General features: G+C 37.8%; 1 protein-coding gene across 3 annotated transcripts in view; it reads right to left on the bottom strand.

The window, feature by feature from the left end:
- Positions 1 to 590: 590 nt before the first annotated feature.
- LOC139753402 (major facilitator superfamily domain-containing protein 8-like) overlaps positions 591 to 14,111 on the bottom strand; it is a 62,654-nt gene continuing 49,133 nt past the window's right edge. For all 3 annotated transcript variants that reach the window (XM_071669863.1, XM_071669865.1, XM_071669864.1), the window contains 3 exons: positions 13,113 to 13,226; positions 9,992 to 10,185; positions 591 to 4,868 (listed from right to left, as the gene is read on the bottom strand). In XM_071669863.1, the coding sequence (XP_071525964.1) occupies positions 3,669 to 4,868; positions 9,992 to 10,185; positions 13,113 to 13,226 (1,508 nt within the window). In that variant the 3' untranslated portion in view covers positions 591 to 3,668. The remainder of the gene's footprint in view (positions 4,869 to 9,991; positions 10,186 to 13,112; positions 13,227 to 14,111) is intronic.

Genomic DNA, 14,111 nt, shown 5'->3' on the forward strand with positions numbered 1-14,111 from the left:
TGAAATTATTTCACCAAGGATCTTAAGTAAATTATATTTTTTTCCCAGAAGAATCTTTAGTATCAAAAGGAGAAAGAGCAGAGAAGAGGGAGGACTAACCTTACTTGTTTAAACACAACCATAATATTCCAAGAGGTAATGTTAACAGCAGACCTTTTAATCAGTATGTTCTGGTAAAAACAGTGGCTGACAAAATCTGCCATGAACTGAACCCTCCTAATATATAATCCTACAAGAGAATAAAAGAATAAAGCAAGTAATTGAAGATATCAAATGAGGTAAAGTCAGAAACTCCAAGCAAATGTTAAGACTGAAGAAAAACGGGAACTTTCAATGCATCCCCATTTTAGAAAATGACAGATCAAGGTACTTTATTTGGATAAATTAATTTCAGCAGGGTTGGATGGTGTGACTGCTACCTGATCTACCCACAGCACCTGTTATGTCATATGTTTGCATCATCTTTTCTTCTCGTGTTTACTGTTCATGTCTGAATCTTATTCAGAAATAAGGTCACTACTACCACATAATGGTTTATGTTTTAGGCTTTAATTATTTGGGCAGACACTAATTCAGGTTAAGAAAACATCTTTAAAAGTATGGTTCATTTTCTGAAAGACGTTTATATAAAACTCTTAATACTAATCAACAAAATCTAAGGTTATCTCTTCGATAATAACAGAAGAGGTGAAGATCCGAGATCAAAAGTGCTTTTATAATACTATGTAAAGAATATAATAAGAGCAACACTTATTCCTATATCTACATCAGATCTTTTTCTTTAGTTAGAAGTGACTATCTATAACTTTTCTACACAGATACGTTACCAGTAATAAACTTATTAGAAATAAGTACCACATGTTAAGTATTCACATACAATTTGATTAACTATGATATCAAACTCATAACCAGAAGGCACTTCATGTTTAACTTGAGGGTGAAGACAATAAGTTGTGATCTTGCAGTATAAACCTGTTACTATATCTGACAGATTATCACTTTATCATACACTTCACATGCAAGGCACTAATGTCTGATGATACTATAAAACCAAACTGTTCTGACTATAAAAATTGGATAACAATATCATTAAGTAAAAGCACAAGCACTTCAAAGTTTGATGATACTTAAACCTTTATACTCCATCAACTGTGGAGGGTACATGTTATATTTCATCTTCAACATATTCATCGTAAACCTGCATAGACAATCATTCATGATTGAATTAGTTTGTTTACACTAATGCCAAACTGAAGGCAATAAAAACCACTACTGAAATAATTGAAGCAATCATTTTCTTGAGAAACATCAACTTACCCAGTAAATTTCATATGTACATTATAAAAGGCATACATAAAAGAACATTTTTGAAGAAGTACAGTGCAGACATTGGTACAGGAATCACCATCGTGCTAAAGGGAAGAGATAATACTAAAGGAGGTTGTCGAAGAGACGTACTGGTCAAGATTAAGCAATGGGTAAAAATAGAAATAACAAAAAGGGCATCAAATAAAATGGAATCTGGGAATCAAGCTAAAGCAGAGAAAGTCACCTAAGATCAAAGAATGACTAGCAATTAAGAGGTTGCAACAAATAGAACGTACAACAGAAAACTAAGAGGATTATCAGGAAATCAAATTACTTAAAAAAGAGTCAATTCATTACCATTCAGCCACTAGTTGATTCCTGATCCTTTATTGCTGTACTTTACAATAATGTGTGTTTTGGTCTTTAGCTTCTTTTTATTTTCTCAAATCTGTCATGCTATCTGGATTCCTTCCTTGTTCTTGTCAAGCATCTCCCTTGGTCTGTCTTTTTCATGATCACTTAATTTCTCTTAATATACATCTCCCTTTGTCTGCCTTTTTCATGATCACCAAACTATTTTCACTTAATATACATTTGTTTACCTGCCCAATACATATAATGTATTCCCCTCATGATGCTTGATGCTATCATAATTTCTTATTCTTCTTGTCCAACTGTTTCTGGTATTTCATATGTCTTATTTCACTCCTTCGCTATCCTCACTTCCTTGGCCTGAATGATGTCCTCTTCCAGTCTAAATGTCAACACCAATTTGTATCTTCTTATTTCTGAATTCAATCTACTAACAATATTCTTCTATAAAATTGTTGGTCATTTCTTGGATCCTAATACCGGTCTCTCTCAGGACTTGTGAGCCCTGTCTAATAGCTTCTATTTTGTTTCTAAGCTTTATTTCATAGTACCTCATCTGTTGTAGATCATTCCTTAATGGTGTTCTATGGGTAAATACTTTCTCCACCTGATACATCATCACAGAATTCTAGGCTAACCATTATCTCCAAGAAGAAAGCTGTTTTACCATACTCAGTTATTGCTCCCTGCTTCTCAAGTTTTCTCTTCCTACTTGTTTCATCCCTAATTTCTTGTGTATTTTCCTGGAGCAGCCCTCAATTCTTTTCACATAGATTTTTCTAATGTTGTTCAAAAGTCTTTCTACTCAAAGGTGTGCAAGTGGTCAGTAACTGAGGTGTATGGGAAATATTATGCCTCAGCTAATTTGCTTCGTAAGTAAGAAATGGCATTCATCATATGGCTATCAATAATATTTCTTTTAGCACAAAATATGGGTGACTTCTTCACCTACAAATACCTCAATGCACAAAAATCATCAAAAAATATTCTGAACTATGCCAAAAACAAGCAACAACTTAACACTTGCATGCATAGAATGGCACTGTGATCAAAATGTTCTAAATGTATTTCTAATGTAAAAAAAATAATAAATATCAACAGGTGACTTAGGTGCAATTTATTAGATATTTCTTCACATTACTATGCCCAACATATGTTGAATGATCACAACTAATACTCCTGAGACATCTTTGGTAACAGTAAGTATAACAAAATTCTCACCTGTTTCAATAATTCATGTACTTTATGCGATAACAGTGCTAAGCATTGATATGAACTAAACCTAAAGATACACACATGAGATGACAGTCCTAAAAGAGGAAATGGAAAAAAATCCAGGGTACAGCAATGAGAGATATACCCTATGTTTTTCTTTTCAATAATGTCCAGGATGATTTTCAATTGAGCTTTTTACAGTTTAAAACTGCTGACTTAAGTAGACCTAAGAACAATCAACTTAACATGTGGCTTTCAAAGCCACAGCTTAACCACTGCTGCAACCTAATCATCTATTCCTCCCTTTACTTATTCTCCTCATTCTCAAGACTGTCAGTAACTACGAAGCCACGTCTCTCACTATACTGTAATCTTTTATAAGACTAAGGCCCTCAAATCATAAAGATTTTTAGGGTTTTACAGTAGGTCAACCAAATAAACCTAACTTTAACCTTTAACTTAGTCTCTTAATCATTTTCAACATTTATCACATCAGTATAGCAAAATGCATATTGGCTATCTATCTAATTATTATCATCTTCTGAAGTACACAGAGTAGACCAGGTGCTGTACTAATATCTCTCCCACATCTCAGTCTAACTGCACACAATAGGATATTTTTTCTTCGGATGGAATTCAGCCCTTTTAATTCATGTGTATGGCATGCAAAGATACATAGACCTATATGCATACCTAATAAGAGCATCATAAGTATCTAATGATACATTTTTGCATTTCTCTTTAATGCCTCAAATTACCATGTATGATCAGTATTATGCATTTACAGTTATTTTCATGGGCAACAATCTTTTATACAGGTAAATGACTACACATAATGTGAAAAACATCAGTACAAAGAGGACACCAAATGTCCATCTTGTACCCATAGTTGTATACAAGTATGACACACATACAGGGCCAGCAACTCGAGAGAAGCTACCTGTGCTTGTGAGAATTCCCATCCATACTCCTTGAGGCTTAGGGCCTAACAGTTTAGAGAAAAGAGAAGCTGCTATTGTAATAGCTACAGGATAACCTATGACTGTTACAAAAGCTGCTACAGCCATTTGGTAAGGCTCTATAATGGGTGTATATTTACACCATTCCTGCTCTGGTGGACACCCCAGATCATGACAAGTTCCCTCCATATTTATATGACGTCTTTTTCTTGTCTCAGTTACCTCACCTGAATTGATAAGGCTTTCCTCAGATAAAACTGCTGAAAGCTCCATTTCATCAACGTTGCTGCTCTCTTCAGGTGATATTGTTGAAGGGTCTGCTTTACTACTGGAGTCTGTCCCTCCTGGTATTATTGATAAAGATTCTGCTGCTATGTCAGTGGTGCTCATCTCTCCTACTAATGTTGTCAGAAGTTCCAAATCTCTGTCAGTAGTAATCAACTGTTCTGGTAATGGTGTTGATAGTACCTCTTTACTTATGTCCATTCCTACTGAAAATCTTGATGTATTTATTTCCTTGTCAGTCATGTTTACTTCTCCTGGCAGAGTTGTTACAGGTACATCAAGTGAAAAAGGATCTAATGTGAAATTACCAAAGTCTTCATAATGAAATGGTTCAAAAGTGCAGTTCTTCATTTTTGGGTAAGTACTCCCCACTGGGAAATGCAAAAACATGCCCAACGCCATTGGAATCAACCCCAAAAAAATCCAAACTTTACGCTCATCAAACCGTCTGGTCAAAATACTTAACACTGCAAACATCACTACTGATAATCCTGCAGCCAAACTGATACCAATTCCAACTATTGTTATAGCTTTTTCATTTGACCATGCATACATATCAATACACATTGGCACAATAAGGGTCTCTAGCAACACAAATATAAAAAGGGAAATAAAAAAGGAGAACAGAACTCCAATCAGTGCAAGATAATCTGGTTTGGGTAGGTCTTTGGTGTCATCTTGGGCAGCCTGCTTTTGGAGCTGAGCTTCTTTGGCTGCAACTGAGTGTTCCTGCAAGTTGATTTTCAGAGGTTAAAACACTGAACTTTAAGTATTTAAAAATGTAATATAATGTAACCTTACAAATGGGGTTCTGAAGTATGAAAAACTATTCCTCCTGTACGGAGGTCTTGTAAGAAAGATAGATTCTTCATACTTCAAACTGGGATTAAATACTCCCACATGATCTTCCCAAGGAATATCACCCTTTTGCCCATAAAACAGTAACTTGCTCTTGCTCAGAGAACTCTATATGCAGTATTCACAGAAGGTACTCCAAAGTGTATATGAGATCTTTCCCCTAGCTCACTCCCCATCTTCCTGCAGTGCTTTACTCAACATGCTAATTCATCTATTTAGATTAGATGAGTCAGCTTGAGAGGAAGGATAATTGGAAAGAAAAAGAAAAAAGGAAATGCAAAGAATGACTGCTCACAAGAATTCCTTGCAAGAATTTCACACTCCACAGCCCTACTGTTTCCACTTGCAAGCAAAAGTGAGAAAAAAGCAACATTAAGGGAGGATGAACCTATTTGTTCTTATCTGCAAAAGTGGTAATAAGGTAGAGGAAGTTACAGGGAAGAACCTAGTTAAGTTCCTTAGAGCAACTTATGGTATATCTCGGAAAATATCTTCCGAGTTCCACACTGGCATCTTTCAGTGATTCTCTCAAAGAGACAAGTATAAAAACCAATTGTAAACAGTATGAGATATGACAGGGCTAAGTTTAATTTTCCTGTTCTATAATAAAATATTTCTAATCATAGAAACCATAGTGCATTATACATGACAACCAGAGACTGAGTGTGAACGGATGTGGCCTTGGTTGTCTTTTCCTGGTGCTACCTCGCGCACGTGCAGGGGAAGAGGGTTGTCATTTCATGTGTGGCGGTTTTGCGACATGAATGAATAAAGGCAGCAAGTATGAATTATGTTATTTATCTATTATACTCTGTTGCGGTCTCCTACGTTAGCGAGGAAGCACAGGGAAACAGACAAAAGGATGTCCCAACCCACCCACATGCACATGTATATACATACAAGTCCACACGCACATATACACACCTATACATTTCAACGTATGCATATATATACACATACACAGACATATACATATATACACATGTACATAATTCATACTTGCTGCCTTTATTCATTCCCATCGCCACCCCGCCACACATGAAATGACACCCCCCTTCCCCCGCACAAGTGCGAGGTACTGCTAGTAAAAGACAACAAAGGCTACATTTGTTCACACTCAGTCTCTAGCTGTCATGTATAATGCACCGAAACCACAGCTCCCTTTCCACATCCAGGCCCCATAAAACTTTCCATGGTTTACCCCAGACGCTTCACATGCCCTGGTTCAATCCATTGACAACATGTCAACCCCGGTATACCACATCGTTCCAATTCACTCTATTCCTTGGACACCTTTCACCTCCCTGCATGTTCAAGCCCTGATCGCTCAAAATCTTTTTCACTCCATCCTTCCACCCCCAATTTGGTCTCCCACTTCTCCTCATTCCCTCTACCTCTGACACATATATCCTCTTTGTCAATCTTTCCTCACTCATTCTCTCCATGTGACCAAACCATTTCAAAACACCCTATTCTGCTCCCTCAACCACACTCTTTTTATTACCACACATCTCTCTTACCCTATTATTACTTACTCGATCAAACCACCTCACATCACATACTGTCCTCAAGCATCTCATTTCCAACACATCCACCCTCCTCCGCACAACCCTATCTATAGCCCATGTCGCACAACCATATAACATTCTTGGAACACTATTCTTTCAAACATACCCATTTTTGCTTTCCGAGAAAATGTTCTCACCCTCCACACATTCTTCAATGCTCCCAGAACTTTAGCCCCCTTCCCCACCCTGTGACTCACTTCCGCTTCCATGGTTCCATTCGCTGCCAAATCCACTCCTAGATATCTTGAAGCACTTCACTTCCTCTACTTTTTCTCCATTCAAACTTACCTCCCAATTGACTTGTCCCTCAACTCTACTGTACCTAATAACCTTACTCTTATTCACATTTACTCTCAGCATTCTTCTTTCACACACATTACCAAACTCAGTCACCAGCTTCTGCAGTTTCTCACACGAATCAGCCACCAGCGCTGTATCATCAGCGAACAACTGACTCTCTTCCCAAGCCCTCTCATCCACGACAGACTGCATACTTGCACCTCTCTCCAAAACTCTTGCATTCACCTCCCTAACAACTCCATCCATAAACAAATTAAACAAACAACCATGGAGACATCACACACTCCTGCCGCAAACCGACATTCTCTGAGAACCAATCACTTTTCTATCTTCCTACTCGTACACATGCCTTACATCCTCGATAAAAACTTTTCACTGCTTCTAGCAACTTGCTTCCCACACCATATACTCTTAATACCTTCCAAAGAGCACCTCTATCAACTCTATCATATGTCTTCTCCAGGTTCATAAATGCTACATACAAATCCATTTGCTTTTCTAAGTACTTCTCACATACATTTTTCAAACATTGAGATGTTTGAGATGTATGGGTATGTACATTTGCGTGTGTGGACGTGTATGTATATACATGTATATGGGGGTGGGTTGGGCCATTTCTTTTGTCTGTTCCCTTGCGCTACCTCGCAAACGCGGGAGACAGCGACAAAGCAAAATAATAATAATAACAATAATTTTTCAAAGCAAATACCTGATCCACACATCCTCTCCCACTTCTGAAACCACACTGCTCTTCCCCAATCTGATGCTCTGTACATGCCTTGACTCTCTTGATCAATACCCTCTCATATAATTTCCCAGGAATACTCAACAAATTTATAACTCTGTAATTTGAACACTCACCTTTATTCCCTTTACCTTTGTACAATGGCACTATGCATGCATTCCGCCAATCCTCAGGTACCTCACCATGAGCCATATATACGGTGAATATCCTTACCAACCAGTCAACAACACAGTCATCCCCTTTTTTAATAAGTTCCATCCAAACCCGCTGCCTTGCCAGCTTTCATCTTCCGCAAAGCTTTCACTTACTCTTCTCTGTATAGCAAACCATTCTCCCTGATCCTCTCACTTCACACACCACCTCGACCAAAACACCCTATATCTGCCACTCTATCATCTAACACATTCAACAAACCCTCAAAATATTCACTCCATCTCCTTTGAATTATGTACATGTGTATATATGTATATGTCTGTGTATGTATATACATGTATACGTTGAAATGTATACGTATGTATATGTGTGTGTGTGGATGTGTATGTATATACATGTGTATGTGTTGGGCCATTCTTTCGTCTGTTTCCTTGCGCTACCTCGCTAACGCGGGAGACAGCGACAAAGCAAAATAAACAAAATATATATGTATATATATATATATATATATATATATATATATATATATATATATATATATATATATATATATATTGGGAGGTAAGTTTGAATGGAGAAAAACTGGAGGAAGTAGTGTTTTAGATATCTGGGAGTGGATCTGGCAGTGGATGGAACCATGGAAGCGGAAGTGAATCATAGGGTGGGGGAGGGGGCGAAAATCCTGGGAGCCTTGAAGAATGTTTGGAAGTCGAGAACATTATCTCGGAAAGCAAAAATGGGTATGTTTGAAGGAATAGTGGTTCCAACAATGTTGTATGGTTGCGAGGCATGGGCTATGGATAGAGTTGTGTGCAGGAGGGTGGATGTGCTGGAAATGAGATGTTTGAGGACAATGTGTGGTGTGAGGTGGTTTGATCGAGTAAGTAATGTAAGGGTAAGAGAGATGTGTGGAAATAAAAAGAGCGTGGTTGAGAGAGCAGAAGAGGGTGTCTTGAAATGGTTTGGGCACATGGAGAGAATGAGTGAGGAAAGATTGACCAAGAGGATATATGTGTTGGAGGTGGATGGAACGAGGAGAAGTGGGAGACCAAATTGGAGGTGGAAAGATGGAGTGAAAAAGATTTTGAGTGATCAGGGCCTGAACAGGGAGGAGGGTGAAAGGCGGGCAAGGAATAGAGTGAATTGGATCGATGTGGTATATCGGGGTTGACGTGCTGTCAGTGGATTGAATCAGGGCATGTGAGGCATCTGGGGTAAACCATGGAAAGTTGTGTGGGGCCTGCATGTGGAGAGGGAGCTGTGGTTTCGGGCATTATTGCATGACAGCTAGAGACTGTGTGTGAACGAATGGGGCCTTTGTTGTCTTTTCCTAGTGCTACCTCGCACACATGAGGGGGGAGGGGGATGGTATTCCATGTGTGGCGAGGTGGTGATGGGATTGAATAAAGGCAGACAGTGTGAATTGTGTGCATGGGTATATATGTATGTGTCTGTGTGTGTATATATATGTGTACACTGAGATGTATAGATATGTATATTTGTGTTTGTGGACGTGTATGTATATACATGTGTATGGGGGTGGGTTGGGCCATTTCTTTCGTCTGTTTCCTTGCGCTACCTCGCAAACGCGGGAGACAGCGACAAAGCAAAATAAATAAAAATAAATATATATATATATACATTTGCATATACACAAATGTACATATTCACATATTCATACTTGCTTACCTTCATCCATTCCCAATTCCACCCCGTCCCACAAGAAACATCACAATGCTTGAAGGAAAAAAAAAAAAAAATAACCGGTACATTCTCTTCCTTTCCCCCCTCATAGATATCATATCTAATTTCTTCTCCCATCTTAGTGAGGCAGCATCAGGAACAAGCGAACAATAGACTCCTTTTGACACATTCACTTGCTAGCTCACTTATTATAACCACCACCAAGCATCCACAACCAAGCCCAACAGAGTTTTCCATGGGTCATCTTTATTGTTTCATGTGTTGTAGTTCAGTCTAATAACAGCACGTTACCACCCTGTCTCCCATAATGGTAATCAATCCAGTTCATTGTATTCCATGTATGCCTCTCACCCACCTGAATGTTCAGTCCCAGATATCCTAAAGCTTCCTTGATTCCATCCTTCCATCCCCTTTTTTAGAGATGGAATGGGAAGCAAGGGGCAAAGAAAATAAAAAATTTAGCAGTTCAACTATATGACAGCGCAGCCAAATATAAATGGCATGAAACTATTTTGCATTCTTACCTGAAAAATACATGGCAGAAATAAAAGGAAATTAATTATTCCAAGAAGGACTCCAACCCAGCCAGTAGCTGTGTACATGTTCCACTCCAACCTTAGTTCTTTCACTTCCTCTATTGTGGTGCCAACTGACAGAGTAGAGTTGCTGGAGTAGGGTGTTTCATGAACAAAGGCAACAGCTAGTGCAGTCTGGATGGCTGTAATATAGACCAGAAGGCTGATATTCTTTATAGCTGTTTTATAGATTTATATCATCACATCATACATCAGTAACATTACTGCATAATTTACTGAGACTATATAACCAAAGCAAAAGCTTATTACTAACATCAATTGTGAAAAGGTATTTGATTTTTCAAATTCAAATGCAATTTTACCTGTATTTTCAAGAATAATACTGAGGCTTGTGCACAAGAATCCTAAAACATTTGTTAATCAATATTCTATAAGTTTCACTGTCAAGTGTGAAGCTACTGCCATTAGCCTGCCCTAATATCTAAATAAGTAGTACAATCAGTTAAGAGTAAAAAGAACTCATTTCTGCAGTTCAGTGGATGAAAGCCTTACATCTTTGTCCTTGTAATTCAGCCAGATAACTGTCAAAATCAGGGGCAAAATCAAAGTATAAAGCAGTTCAGAAGTTAGAAAAAAGGACCTAAAAAAAGGGTAAACACTACAGGCCATATATCCAGACATATAGTTCAAATGGTAAGGACACTTTATACTAACTTGAAAGCCTTTCATACTTTTCTAGTATGTACATTTAAGTGTTATGTGTCTAAGCTGTATGAGTTCACTAGCATATGTCCTCAACCAAAGGGGAAGGAAGCTCGTGGTTGGTGGTTAGATAGAGGGGTCTTTGTGTGCTGACAAAGGGTAGCTTCAGTTCGGCAAGAATGTGGAGAAAAACATCAATGTAGTTGCACTCTCCACTGCTAAGTATTTTGTAAGCATTTTAACTCACATTGACTAAACTTGTTTACAAATATTTGTTTGTATGGATATTTACTCCATAATGAAATATGGCTTGAAAGTTAGTTTACCGTTGCACTTTAGCAGAGTTTACTGGGTTATCTTCCCACTCTGGGAGGACATGTGTCAGTAATGGCTCCAATAAATGTAGTTACATGATTAAGCAAGGACTTTAATCACCCCGAACACAAATGTACCTTAATATTTGGAAGAATAAGTTGTCTTCCAAGTATGCAACCCTGACTTACCTCCACATACAGTATGATAATTACACCAAGTAACTAATTCAAATTCTACTTCACTACCATTCCTTGTCATATGTACAAACTATTTATTAAGTGCTCTGAGGAACTGTCTGTCTGTGTTCCTGAACCGAAGTCCTGGATCTGCAGCAGGCAATCAGCTGCTGCTTCCTATAGTTTCGGTGCAGAGACCAAATACATAAGGAATCGCTATCATGATAACTTTTCCTTTAACCAAGACCTTTCCACCTTTAACCCCTTAAATTCTGTGACCAAGGTTGTACATAATCAGCACAGCAACCACAATTATACTTTATGGGTTGCCTCTTTGTGTCCTCATTTGAAATGGAAGATGTGCTTTTCAGTATGCAGAGATGTCTCATGTCAAAAGCAAATATAATCAGCACTAGGGAAAAATCTGAAAATTGTGTACAGTCAACAGTGATGCCCAAACCAGAGCACCAATAATTAATATACAGAGCTTAAATGTCTGTACAGTATCAAAAAAGTTAGTATGCCTAATCTTTTTATTCCTCTTAATACTTCCTATCACAGTCTCAGCTCTAAAATACAGATAAGTCCGAACCTTGGAGTCTACCTCCAGAATTCAGAAAATTCTTCAAAATTCAGAATCTTGGACTGCCTGGAAGTGACAGCTTTATCTGCCTTATCTTTCCATCAGAAGTTCCAAACATGAATGTACTCCTTTTTTGTTCACTGACAATGATACAACATAACTACACATAAGCAACATTCAGTAATGCTTATATTGGGAGTCTGTGAAAGATAGAATTCACTTACTAACCTTTTATATAAAGAACAACTTTTCAGAAACATACTTTTTCCACTGAGCAAGGGATACCTGTATGCATCTAGGACTAACTACCATAGTGTGTCACTAGGTGGTGGGGACCACTTTAGTGGATTATATGGACAATCTTACACTTAGTTTTATATCTGATTACCCTAAACATGAGACATTTTAGCTACAGCATCCTTAGCTTGCTGTCAGCAGAAAGTTTTATTTTCCATCTCACCAGTCCACCAAGATACAAAAAAAAATATAATCAACCTAATACCTTAACATCCCACAGAAATATCCTTTCCAACCCTTAAAATTCACATTTTTCAAGTTGTCAAAAAAATGTATTCAACCTTACCATTCTAAGAAATTCATACAAAAAGAAAAAAGAAAATTAATTCACATGTCTATCATTTTTCAATGACTATTTTCAGTCATAATGTGTATAAGTTTTGTAGATGTTTCAGTACAATATGCCAAAAAGTGAAAGAGTAAGACCTGTGTCTCAAGTGCATATTCAACCATTTATTTTACCAACACTGAAATACTACATACTGATTATTATTGTTTCATTTTATACGATAAATATTTTCTTGTTATCAATCTGATTCACTGATAACTTTTTCATAACAGCAAAACTATAAAGGTTTGTAAACTTACCTGAAGAACCAGTCAGACCCAATGTTGTCAATCCAAAGTTTCATAATCAAGTTTTCAAGTAATTACATCAGGTATGTTTGCAACTGAAATGGTTTCATGCTATACAACCCAGGATAAAAGTTAACCTGATACACTGAACATTCTTACATAAAATGCCCTCAACTGGTAAAGCAACCCTTTAAGAAACTGAAACCAAAATATCTAAGGCCTATCTGGGCAAAGTAGGCCAGTTCAATGTTCTTATAAAGCTAAAATACACCACAGTAGCTAATCAGTCTTATTCAGTTCGACCTTCAGATTTACAATGAGATCTGTACGTCCCAGCCTCTTTGAGAAACCACTTCGACCAAGTAATTAGTACTTGCAATTGAAAGGGTGTCACTGATTACAAGTTTTTCTCTCCTAAGAAATATGATATACTTAGATAGAGCATTCAAACATTACTCACCAGGGCCAATGATGAAGCCCAGACCTTGTGCAGCAGAAGTTAGTGCAACAGCTGTTGTCCTCTCCTTGAGAGTGGTGGAGGATGATATGTAGGCCCGGATGATGGCAATGTTAGCTGTTAAGATAAAGACATGGCTACAAATTATGAGTTAAAGAACAATAAAATATCAAAGGAAAAGATGGAAAGTCTTTCCTGGTGTGTAACAGATAGAGGGAACTCTCAATTTACACAATAATCATATTCTTGAAAATAGTTGTGTAAGTCAAAAAAGCATAGTTCATATAATGGAAGTAATGGAGATTAAGGGGTTTCATGATTATCAATAAGAGTAGTGAATACTTTATCAGCAAAAAACTATAATATACACATACTAGGACCGATGAAGAATGTGTGGAAGGAGAGAACATTATCGTGGAGAGCAAAAATGGGTAAGTTTGAAGGAATAGTAGTTCCAACAATGTTATATGGTTGAGAGGCATGAGCTATAGATAGTGTTGTACAGAGGAGGATGGATGTGTTGGAAATAAAACGTTTGAGGACAATACGTGGTGTGAGGTGGTTTGATTGAGTGAGTAATGAAAGGATAAGAGAGATGTGTGGAAATAAAAAGAGTGTGGTTGAGAGAGCAGGGGAGGGTGTGCTGAAATGGTTTGGACATATGGAGAGAATGAGCGAGGAGAGAATGACAAAGAGAATATATTTGTCAGAGTATGAGAGAACAAAGTGAAGTGGGAGACCACATTGGAGGTGGGAGGATGGAGTGAAAAAGATTCTGAGTGATTGGGGCCTGAACATACAGGAGGGTGAGAGGCAAGCAAGGAATAGAGTGAATTGGAAAGATGTGGTATACCAAGGTCAACGTGCTGTCTCACTGGACTGAACCAGGGCATGTGAAACGTCTGAGGTAAACCATGTGGGGCTTGGATGTAAATAGAGAGCTGTGGTTTTGGTGCATTACACATGGCAACTAGAGACTGGGGGTGACTGTGTTGTTGACTG

Source organism: Panulirus ornatus, chromosome 14 (genome assembly GCF_036320965.1).
Source record: "Panulirus ornatus isolate Po-2019 chromosome 14, ASM3632096v1, whole genome shotgun sequence".
Taxonomy (NCBI): Eukaryota; Metazoa; Arthropoda; class Malacostraca; order Decapoda; family Palinuridae; genus Panulirus; species Panulirus ornatus.